We start from the raw sequence: 14,655 nt of genomic DNA, 5'->3' as shown, positions 1-14,655 counted from the left end.
TAGCACTGTTCTATTGGGGGCCAGCTGTTCTGTTCCACAAAATACGTAACGCACACGGATGTCATCCGTATTTTTTGCAGATCCGTTTTTTGCGGACCGCAAAATACATACGGTCGTGTGCATGAGCCCTTAATGAGGCGCAATTACCACGTGTTCTGAATGCGTAGTGTATTACGTATGTACATATACATGAGGTGAGGACAGGTTAAATAGGTGGGGTTAGTTTGTGCTAAAGTTTATGTTGTTTCTCCCCCCCCCCCCGTAGGTTGGTTATAAAAACAGTGGTGGAGATTTATCAAACTGGTGTAAAGTAGAACTGGCTTAGTTGCCCATGGCAACCAATCAGATTCCTCCTTTCATTTTTGACAGCTCCTTTGGAAAATGAAAGGCGGAATCTGATTGGTTGCTATGCGACACTAAGCCCGTTCTACGTTACCCCAGTTTGATAAATCTCCCCCAGTGTTTTTTGTTTTTAGAAAAATGCTGCAGCAGTTTTTAGCCAAAACCAGAAGTGGATTCAGCAGAAAGGAGGAGTAGAAGTCCTTCCCATATATTACCCATTCCATTTGAGTCCACCTCTGGCTTTGACTTAAAAAACTGCCCCATATTCACTGTGTGAAAACACGCTTAGGGCTGCTTCACACACAGTTTTGGTCCTAGTGTATTTTTAGGCCAAAAAAAAAAAAAAACAAGAACATGTGCACCTAAAATTAGGCCTACAGGTATATGTGTGACACCAGTTTTCTTTCAGCCAAAAATGAACTTTTAAGATTCTGTAAGGGCGGCGTCTCAATCTTCCGAGCGCCAGGCAGCACCTCCTCAACGGCTCATTACCTCGCCCTCCGTGTGCCTCTGCCCGCCCGTTTACTCTCCTCTCCTTTTCCACTGCGGCTGCGCGATCAAATTCGTAGCGGGCAGAGGCACACGGAGGGCGGGGTTATGAGCCGTTGAGGAGGTGCTGCCTGGGGCTTGGACGATTGAGACGCCGCCCTGGGCACTTGAGAGGGCGCATTTACAGAATCTTAAGAGTTCATTTTTGGCTGAAAGAAAACTCCAGATACAACAAAGGTACCGTTTTGAAGTTCTCGGTGGCACATATAACGCTATTTGATCAGTCTAATATGCACAAATGTGGTGACAGACTCCCTTTAACTTTGTTAACAATACAGTCTCTGTCCTACCGTAAAATGTATGGGCTCTGCAGAGGTGTTTGCAGCAATTATCGCAAAACAAAGCAAGTCTATGACACGACACTGTTTATTCGCATAACTTACAGTGTTAAAATCCAAGGCTGAACTCCGTTTCCTGCCTCAATAACGAAGCAGAGTTTAGCTTCGACACTGTACTTATGCGAATAAACGAAGTGTCACGTCATAGACGCGGGACGAAGCAAGTCTTGCGATATTTGCTGCAAGTTCGCAAAGACCTCCATAGAGCCCATACATATTATGGTAGGACGGAGTCTATATTGTGAATGAAGTTTACAGACGAATCTGGTTCGGATACAGCAATCTAGACCCGATTTTGCTCAACACCAGACGTAACCATGGAAACAAGCAGTGTATACTGATATGGAAAAATGTATCCAGCCAGCAAAGGAGGCAATATGGACAATCACAATACATTAGTAAGAGCCTTGTATTAACTTTCTCTACATGATAAATGCCATTTGCTGAAGTGACACGACCCATTTAAAACTGTAAATTAACATATATTCACTGGTTCATGCCACCTCCGCTGCGATCCTCACGGCACAGCTTTGTTTACATGGCTGCAGCGGTAACGTGTATACTGAATGTGACCACTACCGCCAATGACCTCACCAGTCTTAGGCCTTATGCACACGACCGGTGTTCTGGTCCGCATCTGAGCCACAGTTTTTTCGGCTCGGGTGCGGACCCATTCACTTCAATGGGAGCCGCAAAAGATGCGGACAGCACTCCGTGTGCTGTACGCATCCGTTGCCCCATTACGTAGCCCCGCAAAAAAAAAAAAAAAACGTTTTGTGTACAAGAATAGGCATTTCTACAAAGGGCCGTCTGTTTTGTTCCGCAAATTGCGGAAGGCACACGGGCGGCTTCCGTGTTCTGTGGATCCGCAATTTGCGGACCGCAAAAAAACAGAACGGTCGTGTGCATGAGGCCTTTTGCTGTATACTGCAGGGCCATTGGCTGTAGCAGTGACATGTGGTATAGAGGATTCAGCATAATTTTCTGCCGGCTCTCAGTGCTTTGGTTTGTCAGATACCATAAAGCCTACCCTTTCTGCATCCTTGGACTTTCATTCCTGTTTGTTACAGCATGGTACATGTTACACAACTGTATTGTAAATCCCTGCGGCCAGACAATTATTTCTCTTTGTCTGATGGTCAAAGCTCATAGCTAACATTTGCTATTGGGGAAAAACTACTCTGAAGACATTGGGTCATGAATATGTTAGGAAACTGCATAAAGGGCAATTCCCTGGCATCAGCCTCCCCTCTCTTAGTTTACATGTCTGCAGGACTTTAAACAAGAAGACAGGCATCCGTTATGCTTGTGTCTGTAGGTGAGTGTCATTTTTAAAGTACACTCTATTACATTTATTTATTTAGCAGGAACCAACGCTGATTGCATTCTGAGAAATTAATAGGAATTAACATCTCTTTGTGGACGGTATTTATCAAGCAGTAGTACAGAGCTGGGACAGGAAAATCCACATTGGCAGCTTATACCCTGCTCAGCCCTTCTGGGCTGCCTGTATTCTGTCTATAAAGCAGCAGGCTCTGGCTGCCTTAAAACCACTGTGCCTGCTCAGGCTGCAAGGAACCCACACAGTGAAGAGTACAGCAGCCTCTGCTCAACTATCTCAGCAGTCATAGAAGCCCTCCTTCTACTAGTTCAGAAGCCCCCCCCCCCCCCCAACTAGCACAGTAGTCACCAGAGCCCCACAATGACTAGCTCAGTAGTCCTAGAAGCCCCCTTTGACTAGTTTAGTAGTCACAACAGCCCCATGTTACTTACCCAGTAGTCACAGCTGAACGCCCCCTTTCAGATTGGTTACACAGCCAGTGACAGATCTACAGTTTTTGACCGTTGAATACCAAGTAGAGTACAGTCATCAGGTTCACTTTGACACGTGAGGAGGAAACTCTTGCAGTTAGCTCAAGACTCTACTGTGTGACCTCTGTCTCCTTAGAATTTATGTGCAACTTTAATGTTTTATGTACAGCCAGTAATTATAGTTTTATAGGACTGCAATACACCAATAACAAACATGTGTTATTGACTTCTTCATTCATAGTAGTTACGGTATATAGCACCAGGACATTGTACAGCAGTGTTCACTGGTAGTCAGGCAGTGGGACTAAACGCGTATAAATCATATTAGGGCCAGTTCATTTTCAGCTTGAGGTTTTTGAAGGAGATATGCGGGGAAAATGCACAAAAAAAGTATGGACTATTATGGGGCTGTTTTTGGGAGATTCAGAACTGGTTTGGCCCCAGGATAAGGCATGCTGCTTCTTTTTTACATGTGTAAATACGAAGCAAGTACTGCTTGCCATTGAAATGAACGTGAGGATGTTTTGAGGCAGAAATGCTCCAAAATCAGCGCAAAAAAACGCTGTGTGAACTGGCCCTTAAGGTGGAAGAATCAATGATCCAGGGAGTCATAGCACATAACCGTCAGTTGGAAGACCCAGTGGACTAAAGTGCTACGCTACGGGTATTTACTAGTTTCCCTCTTTCTTGTGGTGTATATATGTATTTGGGATGAATAGGCATTGACCCTTTGGTGTCACGGACGTTCCCGCGACAGGTGGCAGGAGATCGGTGAGACTGGTAACACGTGGTTTGATCTGATATGTTTTCCGTTTGGATGAAATGACGTCTGTGTTGTTTCTGGTGCTTGCCACGCCTTCTTTCCCCAGGTCTGGCTATAAGGGTCATTTAACCTTCCCTATTTATAGTTGCTTCTCCCACAATGCTGTGCAGTTTATAGCTTCTGTTTGGACCTTTTGGATAGCTTGTGATTGTAACTCGGCTGAGTTCCTGGTGCCTCTATTGCTCCTTTTGAAGTTAAGTCTTTCCTTTCCCTTTTGTATTTTGTTTGCGTTCCGTGTGTTGCATTTCTCTATTGTTTGTATTAGGCCTGAAGGAGACTCCTGTTCGTCCTTCCTTTTGGAGGAACAGGTAGTCCCGTCCCTGCCATTAGTACCAGGGTCCTATAGGGCTTGATAGGACTCTAGGTATTCCTGCGTATAAACTCGCCTACCTTTGGGGTCTGTTCATACTGGTAGTCAGTCAGGATTTTAGTTAGGGGTTTCACTAGGAGGTGTCCATTTTCCTTCCCTAGTTCTCAGGCCTGATTCTCTTTCTCCCCCCCCCCCTTCTATTCTCGGTGTGGTGTTTCCCTCCCACACCGAAGCGTGACATTATAAACCGACAAAACCGTCATTTTTTGTTTGGTGTGCAGCCATGGATCCTATTGCTGCACTGGCAGGTCGGCTGCAAGGGCTGTCTTTGGAGGTAGCTGACCTCCGCACAACCGTTTTGCAGATGCAGAGATCACAGGCTGTTGATCCTGGTGGTAGTGGTGGCGACCAGGCCTATCTGGAGCCTAAAATTTGCCCTCCCGGACAGATTTTTGGGGGGACGTGATAATTTAATTTTGTTTAGGGAGACGTGCAAACTGTATTTTAGGCTATGTCCACACTCTTCTGGAGATGAGAAACAGTGAGTCGGTGTGGTTATTTCCTTGCTTAAGGGGAATGCCCAGTCATGGGCTTTTTCTGTCCAGACCGGATCGCAGTCTCTCCGGTCAGTATTTTTTGAAGCTTTGGGTCTTATCTCTGATGATCCAGATCGGACCTCTCTAGCCGAAACCAAGCAGCGCGGCCTTCGTCAGGGTGATCGTTCCACTGAGATTTATTGCTCTGAGTTTAGGAGGTGGGCTACGGATACGGAGTGGAAAGATCCTGCCCTTCGTTGCCAGTTTTGTCAAGGGTTATCAGAAAGGCTGAAGGATGCTTTGCCCTTTCATTAAACCCCAGTGTCTCTGGAGGTTGCTATGTCTCTTGCTATACGCATTGATAGACGCCTGAGAGAGAGATCTAGGGGCCCACACTCTCAGGACGTACTATCACATGTTGTATCGTCCTCCTCTGACACTTTGGGTGAAGCTACTCCTGGGTTTATGTCTGGCGACGAACCCATGCAATTAGGAGGAGCTACTCTCGGATATGCACGGGTTGTCACCGAGTGCATTAGAAAAAACATTTCCGTTTTTGCTTTTGACTGTGCACCTCTAACTCAGAAGTGTTTATCTCAAGTGGTGGAAGTAATTTGACACTGTTCACACATTCACCTGTTCACCCAGTCTTAGTGCATTTAGTAGTGTGCTGCTACTTTTTTGTTCTCTCTCCCTCTCCCGGCCGGGCTGCTTGCTGTCCTGAACGCGCATGCGCGATGGTGACTACTTCCTGGCCAGAATAGTACAGAGCCGCATTCAGTCCAGCACGCGGCCTGGCCGGGAGAAGACTTCAATCAAGATGAAGCCCGCCCCCAGCCAGAATCCATGAAGTGAATGGCACGCTGGCAGCAGGTTAGTATGAAAATGCAAAGTGGGATAACTCCTTTAATGTGCACAGTGGATTTAAAAGATGCATACTACCACATCCCAATCCACCACAATTTCTTAACCCCTTAGTGACCACCCATACGTTTTTTTACTGACTTAAACAAAAGTTTTTTTTAGCTAAACAGCTGGCTTTAATCAGTCATTACATGTACTTAAAATGGTGCATTAAAAACTATAACTTGTCCTGCAAAAAATAAGACCTCGTACAAGGACATTTATAAAAAAACTAAAAAGTTCTAACTCTTGGAATGCAATTTTTAAAAAATGTGCTTGGTCACTAAGGGGAAATTCCTAAGATTCGCCATAAAAGACCAGCTAGAAGTAATTCATCATTTTCAGTTTACAGCACTTCCATTTGGGATTTCCTTGGCTCCCAGAGTATTCACCAAGATGGTGGTCGAGATGGTGGCGTATTTGAGACTGAAATAATCGTCATGGTCTCATACCTAGACGATTTCTTATTAGTGGGAGATACGGTAGATAGTTTGTTAACAGATCTAGACATTTTTCTATCCATTCTGAAGGAGCTAGGCTGGATGATCAATCTGGAAAAATCTTTTCTACAACCATCGACCAAGGTACATTTTCTGGGAGTCATCCTGGACTCTCGATCTCAGACCACCTTTCAACCCTCAGGCAAAATCCAGTCCCTAGAGAAGAAAGTCAAATTTCTTCTATAAGAGAAGCCATGAGTATGTTGGGGACGTTAACAGCATGCATTCCCTCAGTGACCTGGAGTCAATTTAATTTCCACGCCATTCAATCCTGGATTCTGGAGATCTGTGACAAGCAGTTTTTCTTTTTTTTTTTTTTTTAATTTATTTATTTTTTAACCCTTTCTCTGTTCCTGCCCCTGAATCCGGACCCATTCATTTCTATGGGGCTGTGCACACGAGCAGTGATTTTCATGCATCACTTGTGCGTTGCGTGAAAATCGCAGCATGCTCTATATTGTGCGTTTTCCACGCAACGCAGGCCCCATAGAAGTGAATGGGGCTGCGTGAAAATCGCAAGCAAGTGCGGATGCGGTGCGATTTTCACGCACAGTTGCTAGGAGATGATCGGGATAGAGACCCGATCATTATTATTTTCCCTTATAACCTGGTTATAAGGGAAAATAATAACATTCTGAATACAGAATGCATAGTACAATAGTGCTGGAGGGGTTAAAATAAATAAATAATAATTTAACTCCCCTTAATCCACTTGATCGCGCAGCCGGCATCTCTTCTTTCTTTGCCGTGTGCTGCAAAAGGACCTGTGATGACATCACTCCGGTCATCACATGATCCATCACCATGGTAAAAGATCATGTGACGGACCATGTGATGACCGGAGTGACGTCACCACAGGTCATTTTCCTGCACACAGCAAAGAAATAAGACAGAAGAGATGCCGGCTGCGTGAGCAAGTGGATTAAGGTGAGTTAAAAATTTTTTTTATTATTTTTTAACCCCTCCAGCACTATTCTACTATGCATTCTGTATTCAGAATGTTATTATTTTCCCTTATAACCATGTTATAAGGGAAAATAATACAATCTGCCCAGCACCTAACCCAAACCCGAACTTCTGTAAAGAAGTTTGGGTACCAAACATGCCGATTTTTCTCACGCGAGTGCAAAACGCATTACAATGTTTTGCACTCGTGCTGAAAAATCACGCATGTTCCCGCAACGCCCCCGCACATTTTCCCGCAACGCCCGTGTGAACTCAGCCTTACAGAAATAACTTTTATAAGCTCTTTATTGTGTATTTCTTCCATGTCGTACAGATGAATGCGAACAATGCCTGACGTATTAAAAGGATTTTATTAGTTCTTTAGACACTTCATAAAAAAGTACCTTCCTTTTGTCAACTTTATTTTAGAAAAGTGGATATTTGCCAGGTTTGAAGCGGAGTAGGTAGGTTGTCCAGTAAAGTCGCCTGCATGTGCAATCATCGACTTTATATTCAGATTGCTAGTATGAGAAAACAGACTCCAGAATAAAGACTTACAACAAAAACCATAAGTAATATAGAATATGTCAGGGCCGCTTATTAAATACCAGTAGAGGTACGGTAACGGCCCATGTTCTTCTGTGGGTGCACCATTAATAATGACTCTGTACAAAACAGAGCCAAAATAGGGCCTTGTGCAGGAATTGTGTTTTAGGAAAGTGGTCCCAGTAAAAATTGGGAACACTTTCCAATACCCGTTTACCGAATTTGGGTTAAAAGCTCCCAGAGAATATGTCAAATAGACCCATAAGCCCTATTCACCTGATAAAAGACCAAAATAGTGTCCTTTTGGCCTCCATCATGCTACTATAGGTCGGTATATTTTATATATTTTTTTAAACAGTCTGCTGTACTGTACCATACAGAGGCATCCAGTAAAAAAAAAACATATATGGTGTGGTATACATTTTTGGGGTCATTTATCAAACTGGTGTAAAGTAGAACTGGCTTTGTTGCCCATAGCAACCGATCAGATTCCACCTTTTAATTTTCCAAAGGAGCTGTCCAAAATAAAAGGTGGAATCTGGTTGCTATGGCAACTAAGCCAGTTCTACTTTATACCAATTTGATAAATGACCCCATTTGTTTTTTACAATGGGAGCCTATGGGTGTGACAGAAGCCCCTGTACGTATATATCATACTTGCCATCATTTGTGTTTTATAAACTCTGGACATTAAAGCCCCGCAACCCGAGTACACCCTAAAGCTGGCTGGTGATACCCACTTCTGGGTGGGGTTTACTCGAGTCACACCTATTTTCGTATCGGGAATGTGTGTAATGTGAAAAAAGCCTAAAAGTAACCCATATAACATCATGTACATCAGTGAAACAGAGTAGAAGGCGCTGACTATCTTCAGGTGGAATTGGTACGGGCTTTGGCAGTGCTGACAAGGCTGCTAAGAAGGAACGTTATTTCACACAAATTTTGGTGCAGAATACAACAAAACCTATGCATAATTTCGTTAGTCATTGCAAACCTCTGGTTAAAGGGGTTCTCTGGGAATTATTGAACATGGTCACCCATCCTTGAATGTGAATAGGACGGTTGCGTCCCACTGCAGAACTGCACGGGTGCGAGGCCTAACTTCATTACACAGGGCTCCAGCTCCTGCTTTCATGTTACAGTACTGAGTGTTGCTGTCGGGCTGCTCTGCCTGGCAGCATACTGTAGACAGGATTGTATCTTTACTATCTAATTGTAGAGCAAGAACCCTGCTCTACAGTTGGATAGTAATGATGCCACCTTGTTCCTGTCAGTCTGCTCAGCCTGGCAGCATATTTCAGGCAGGGTTATGTCATTACTATCTAATTGTCGAGCAGAGTTACTGCACTACAGTAGATTGTATCATTGTACTGATGCAATCCTGCCTGCCCTAAGCTGCCAGGCTGATCAGCCTGACAGGAACACAGTGCTGTAACATAAAAGCAGGCACTGGACTTCAGTGGTAGTCAAACGTGAGCCCCCAACCTTTCCCTCTTATCACCTCTTCCATGCAGCTTTGTAGCAGGATGCAACCTATCTTATTCACATTCTAGGACGGGTTGCCGGTGGCCATGTTCAACAAATTCCCAGAAAACCCCTTTAACAGTTTATGTTCAGTGTTTCAGATAGAGGGTTGGCTAAATGAGCTCTACAGGGTCCCCCTTGCCCCCCAACTAAACAGCAATTTCATAAACCTCAGCTTCCTGGGCCCTTGAAAGTCCATGATTACACAGCATAACCAATGTGGTTAGACTGTTTTTGCAAAGTTTTCAGTGTTGTTCCCTTTTTTGTTTTCCATAGGGAAAACATTGACGTCACAGCCCGGCCACAATAACTCGCAGGTGATGCCATGCCTGGCTGTGCGTTGGGTGAAGGATTTGTAGGAGTTAACTCCCGTCGCATGTGAATATCTAGGTTTTGCGTAGAGAACAAAAATAAAAGAGCTGATTCAGACATCAGCAGGGTTCTGTTCTACGTAATGTATCATCAGACTTAGTACGCAGTCACCAGTGTGACCAGTGGTCGGGGATGTCACTTGTGTACACTGATGACATCCTAGGTATGCACATGTTTTTTTTCCAGCCTGGCATCAGCTTACCTGGTCTTTCACATGACTTTTTAATAAACTGGACATGATCAGAACAGTATAGTGTATGTAGCGCTGACCCCATAAAATAGTGTCATACCCACACAACGTAGACGTGACCCACAGTAAGGTAACGGCACATGCGGTAGTCATCTGTAAGTGTCTGACTCCTCTCAGCTTACTCGGCTATCTTCAGAACTCCCATACAAATGAATGGAGCGGCTGCGAATATGTGCGATCGTACGCCCTGTTCTCATGAACGGTGGGAGTACCAGTGGTAGGCCCCTTCACCGATCTGATAGTTATCTCCTATCCTGTGTATAGGGGGTAATGTAAGTTACTGAATACCCCTTTAAACAGACGGGAACCAAATTTATCTGATTGCTAAAGCCTAGAGTAGAGGTGGAGGCCCTAAGAAGGCCTGGGATGAAAGATTATTGGCAGGGGGTGTTTCAATTGCACTGACGCTTTAAGGTGAAGGCTACACAGCAACCTGTCATGGAACATTTTTTGTAATGCTAGTCTATTGGGTTGCACTTTGACATGCTGCGACTTCTACACGACAGTCGGGAAAAAAACCCCATCCAAGATGGATTTCTGTGGATTGCTGCGACTGTCATGTCGCGGTCACAGCGCAACGCAATAGACTAGCAGTACAAAATATGTTGTGCGACATTCACCTGTCGGACAGGTCTGCTTTAATAAATACTTACCTATGCTTCATGCAAATTGTTTAAGGGCTCATTCACACGTAATGGAATTGCTGCGGATTAGCAGAGTGAAATTTGTACAAAGCCCCCTGCACACACTGCGCAAATTTTTCAGTGCATACACTTTGCTGGATCCGTATTATGCTGCCGTTTTTTGGCACGAGAAACCGCATGATAAAAACGCATGTACTCCGCATTGCCTGAGACAATTGTTTAAAATAAGAATAAAACATGATATACTCGCCCCTTACTCCATCGTCTTTCTCTGCTCACTGGTCCGGTACTCCGGCTGCTGGTTGTTCACAGACTGAACACGTGTCTGGATACGGCATGTGACCGCTGCAGCCAGTCACTACCCTCAGCGGATCATGGTAAAGACACAAATACAACAATGATGTGTTTTCAGGGCAGCAGCGTGCTATTTAATTGTTATAACTGCCTGCAAAACTGGAAAAGTGAACCAAACAAGTGTGCCAAACCCACCCAGTAGCGGGAAATACGTCATTGGGACTCATGCATGCGTATTGTGCGGGAGATCTCGTGAAAGTTTAATTTCTGTTGCTCTCCTCTGGTGCCTCTAGTAGTTGTGCTGCACGCTTTAGACCTTTCCCCCAGATAGCTATCAGCTAGAGCCTGGATCACATTTCTCCCTTTCAGTCGCCACCTGCTTGCGTGGCCACGTGATTGATGAGGAACTGTAAGGAAATTAGGTGTGCAGAACAACAGTCACCTGATGCTTCAGGATTTGCCACAGGTCTGTAGCAGCAACATCCGTATCAAGAAAAGCAGATTTTTTTATGGCGGAAAATAACACGGCCATGCCGTGGGTTTGCCGTAGATTTCACCCTCTGCATGGCAAAGGGTGAAAACTGCGGCGTATCCGCAACATGAATTGTATGTGCTGCGGGTTCAAAATCTCTGCACCACATGTCAGGTTGCATGAAGATTCCGGGGTGGATGCTCTACGCAACGCGTGGATGGGATTGGTGAAAACCTCATCCGCTCCACTGCTACTTTAAGCACTGCAGATTTTCCAAGCGCAATTTCACTGCGGAAAATCCCTAAGGCTGGGTTCACACCTGAACCTTTTACAGCGCGTACGAATGCGCTGTAAAACGCCCTACGCCCCTTTTTTGTCGCGCGTTCCCGCACATAGACTTCCGGAAACGCGCGACAATGGGCGTTTGCTTGTTCCGGAGCCGCGTATGTAAACGCCCGATAAAATATCGCATATAGAGTACGCTCAGGTGTGAACCCAGCGTAGGGTACGGCCACACCAGTTAGCAGTTCCACAGGTGAATTAGGATTTTTCTATAGTTTTGTGGCAAAATCTGTGTCCTATCCGTGTCAAATCAACATGTGTTACACCCCATGTGTGAGTGAATGAGAGTTGCGCCGCAGTAACCAGGTGTGGCCGCTACACACAGGACGGAGCTGTGTAGTTCTGGGTCCTGTTTCCGAAGCTGCTGCAGAACTGATATGAAGAGCGAATCGGCGGGGATGCCGGGAGTTTTATCTCCGCCGATCTGATATTTATGACCCTATTCTTAGACCTTTAGGCTAGGTCTACACTACGACATTTGTCGCGCGACAGATAGGGCGCAACAGTTGTCGCGCGACATTTTGTTGCACTAATGTCGCGCGACAATTTTTATAATGGCAGTCTATGGTGTCGCACTGCAACATGCGACATGTTGCGACTGCGACGCGACAGTCGCAGAAAAATCCATCTTGAATGGATTTTCTGCGACTGTCGCAGTCGCAGCATGTCGCATGTTGCAGTGCGACACCATAGACTGCCATTATAAAAATTGTCGCGCGACAAATGTCGTCGTGTAGACCTAGCCTTAAAGAGTCAGTAGTTGCAGAACGATGTTTGTTTTCTGACTGTAGGGTCTAATTAAAAGGGTTTTCAGAGATTTTTGAACTGATCACCTATCCTCTGAATAGGTCATCAATATCTGATCAGTGGGGGTCCGACACCCGGGACCTCCGCTGATCAGCTGTTGGAAAAGGCATCGGTGCTCGCTTGGCATAGGCCATGTGACGTCACGTTCATCGGTCACATGGCCTAGGCACAGCTAAGCCCTATTGAAGTGAATGGGGCTGAACTGCAATACCAAGCACAGCCGCTGTACAATGTACGGGGCTGTGCTTGGTGAGCAGAGACAAGGCTGCGGCGCTACTGCCTTCTCAAACATCTGATCGTCGGGGGGACCCCCACAGTCGGGTACTGGCTATTCTCTCCGGAGGATAGTTCAAAAATTCCAGAAAACCCCTTTTAAAGGAATATTATGTGTGAGAACATCCAACTAAAGCTCAGTATAAGCTCGGCATTGTGCTGATGATTTGGCCATGATTTCACCCCAGGCTTAGAGAGAACAGTTAGCGGTTACATGTGGTGATTATACCGTCACCGCTATATTTAGAGCCACATCAAAACACTTGGTTGTTTTGTGTTTGCTGCCAAGTTTAGCAGGGCATTCAGAAGCAGGGTGGGCACGTCCGACATCTCGTCGCCCTGGTTGGCTAATGTAGGACCATAATAGGGATCTTATCCTCGCCTTTCATGTTGCCAGTCCTGTATAGAGGCCAATGGGAGAATAAAATCCTCTCCCGTCCGTGAATGCCTCTGTGGCTGAGTATATTGTACTACAGACTTGTTTGCTTACTTTCTGTTCTAAGCAATATCGCATTATGTATTTTATATAGTAAATGTACCATTCACTATGCAGTGAGGAGGTGTCTATTCTTTAAAGGACTATTCTAGCTAAAGTAAATAAAGATTATTCATCGTATAATAGGTTTCTATTGAATGAGACAAAATGAAAAACAAAGCAAAAACATGGGTGTATTAGGTAATGGTATAACCTGACACTGTACGAAGATTAAAGAGGTTTTCCAGTTTCATAATGATTTTCTTATCTGACTACATTAATGTGTATGGGGAATTCCCATCTCCAACATTGAGGGCATATCACTACAATATGCCCCCAGTGTCCGACATGGGAATATGCCTTTAAGGGTGTGACTACTGCAGAAGGAAACGTTGTGGCTCCTACATATATTTTTTAGGGTCTTGGATGACCAACCTGTTTAGTTATGTAGAAAAACGGTAATGGATGCCGTATTACTGCGTAAGTAGATGGTCTATTTGTTAGGAGTGAGAAAGCTGGGTAACCCAAGTGGAAGTTATAAGAAATTGCTGAGTAAATTTTTTAGAAAGTCTCAGAATTCTATTAAATTATCCTCCATTGCTCCAGTCCCATCCTTTGTGGACCCGTTCACCACTTCCTCTTCAATAGCTGTATGAAATAAGCGGCCATTTCCCATGTGACAGAAGGCACCAGGAAGTAGAAATTGGCGGAGAATGAGGAAGCATTGGAATGGAAGTGGCGAGGGAAATGCTAAAGTGACTATTTTTTTTTATGCATTTTGAGGGTTTTCACCCCTCTAAGTACAAAAGAGGACAAATCAATGAATGACATCTGTTGATGACTATTTGTGAGTATGTGTACTTTTACATTAGCCGTCCAGTGCTTACGATATATCATACATCCTATTTTTATAATGTATTGTTCTGACATTTAGTTTCATTACAGAACTGTGACCACAATAAAACTGCCTTAGTTGCCCATAGCAACCAATCAGATTCCACCTTTCATTTTTCACGGCTCCTTTGGAAAATGAAAGGTGGAATCTGATTGGTTGTTATGGGTAACTTAGCCACTTTATGCCTCCATTATGTCTAATTTTATATTTTTATATATATATTTTTTTTTTTTCACTTTTCTTTCAGCCTTCCCATGGTTTGGAATGGACATTGGGGGAACTCTGGTGAAGCTAGTTTACTTTGAGCCTAAAGATATCACGGCAGAAGAAGAACAAGAGGAGGTTGAAAACCTGAAAAGCATAAGAAAATACTTGACTTCAAATACAGCGTACGGTAAAACTGGTGTCCGGGATGTCCACCTGGAACTGAAAAACTTGACCATGTGCGGCCGCAAGGGCAATTTGCACTTCATCCGCTTCCCCACCTGTGCTATGCACAGGTTTATCCAGATGGGGAGCGAGAAAAACTTCTCCAGCCTGCATACCACACTTTGTGCCACCGGCGGTGGGGCCTACAAGTTTGAAGAGGACTTCAGGACGGTATGTAGGGGAAGGGGCACAGTTTCACAAGTGGTCTGGAGAGAGTCTCAAAGTCCAACCTTAATAAAACCAAATAAACATTAATTTTGAAAGCACATGTTGT

At 44.6% G+C, this 14,655-nt stretch overlaps 1 protein-coding gene across 4 annotated transcripts in view; it reads left to right on the top strand.

Moving 5' to 3' along the window:
- Nucleotides 1-14,655, top strand: part of PANK1 (pantothenate kinase 1) — a 45,692-nt gene that overhangs the window by 12,189 nt on the left and 18,848 nt on the right. For all 4 annotated transcript variants that reach the window (XM_044297370.1, XM_044297373.1, XM_044297371.1 and 1 more), the window contains one exon: nt 14,200-14,552. In XM_044297370.1, coding sequence (XP_044153305.1) covers nt 14,200-14,552 — 353 coding nt within the window. The remainder of the gene's footprint in view (nt 1-14,199; nt 14,553-14,655) is intronic.

The sequence above is a fragment of the Bufo gargarizans genome, chromosome 6 (assembly GCF_014858855.1).
Source record: "Bufo gargarizans isolate SCDJY-AF-19 chromosome 6, ASM1485885v1, whole genome shotgun sequence".
Lineage (NCBI taxonomy): Eukaryota > Metazoa > Chordata > Amphibia > Anura > Bufonidae > Bufo > Bufo gargarizans.
The sequence above is the reverse complement of the archived record's forward strand: the minus strand, read 5'-3'. Positions and strand labels throughout refer to the sequence as shown.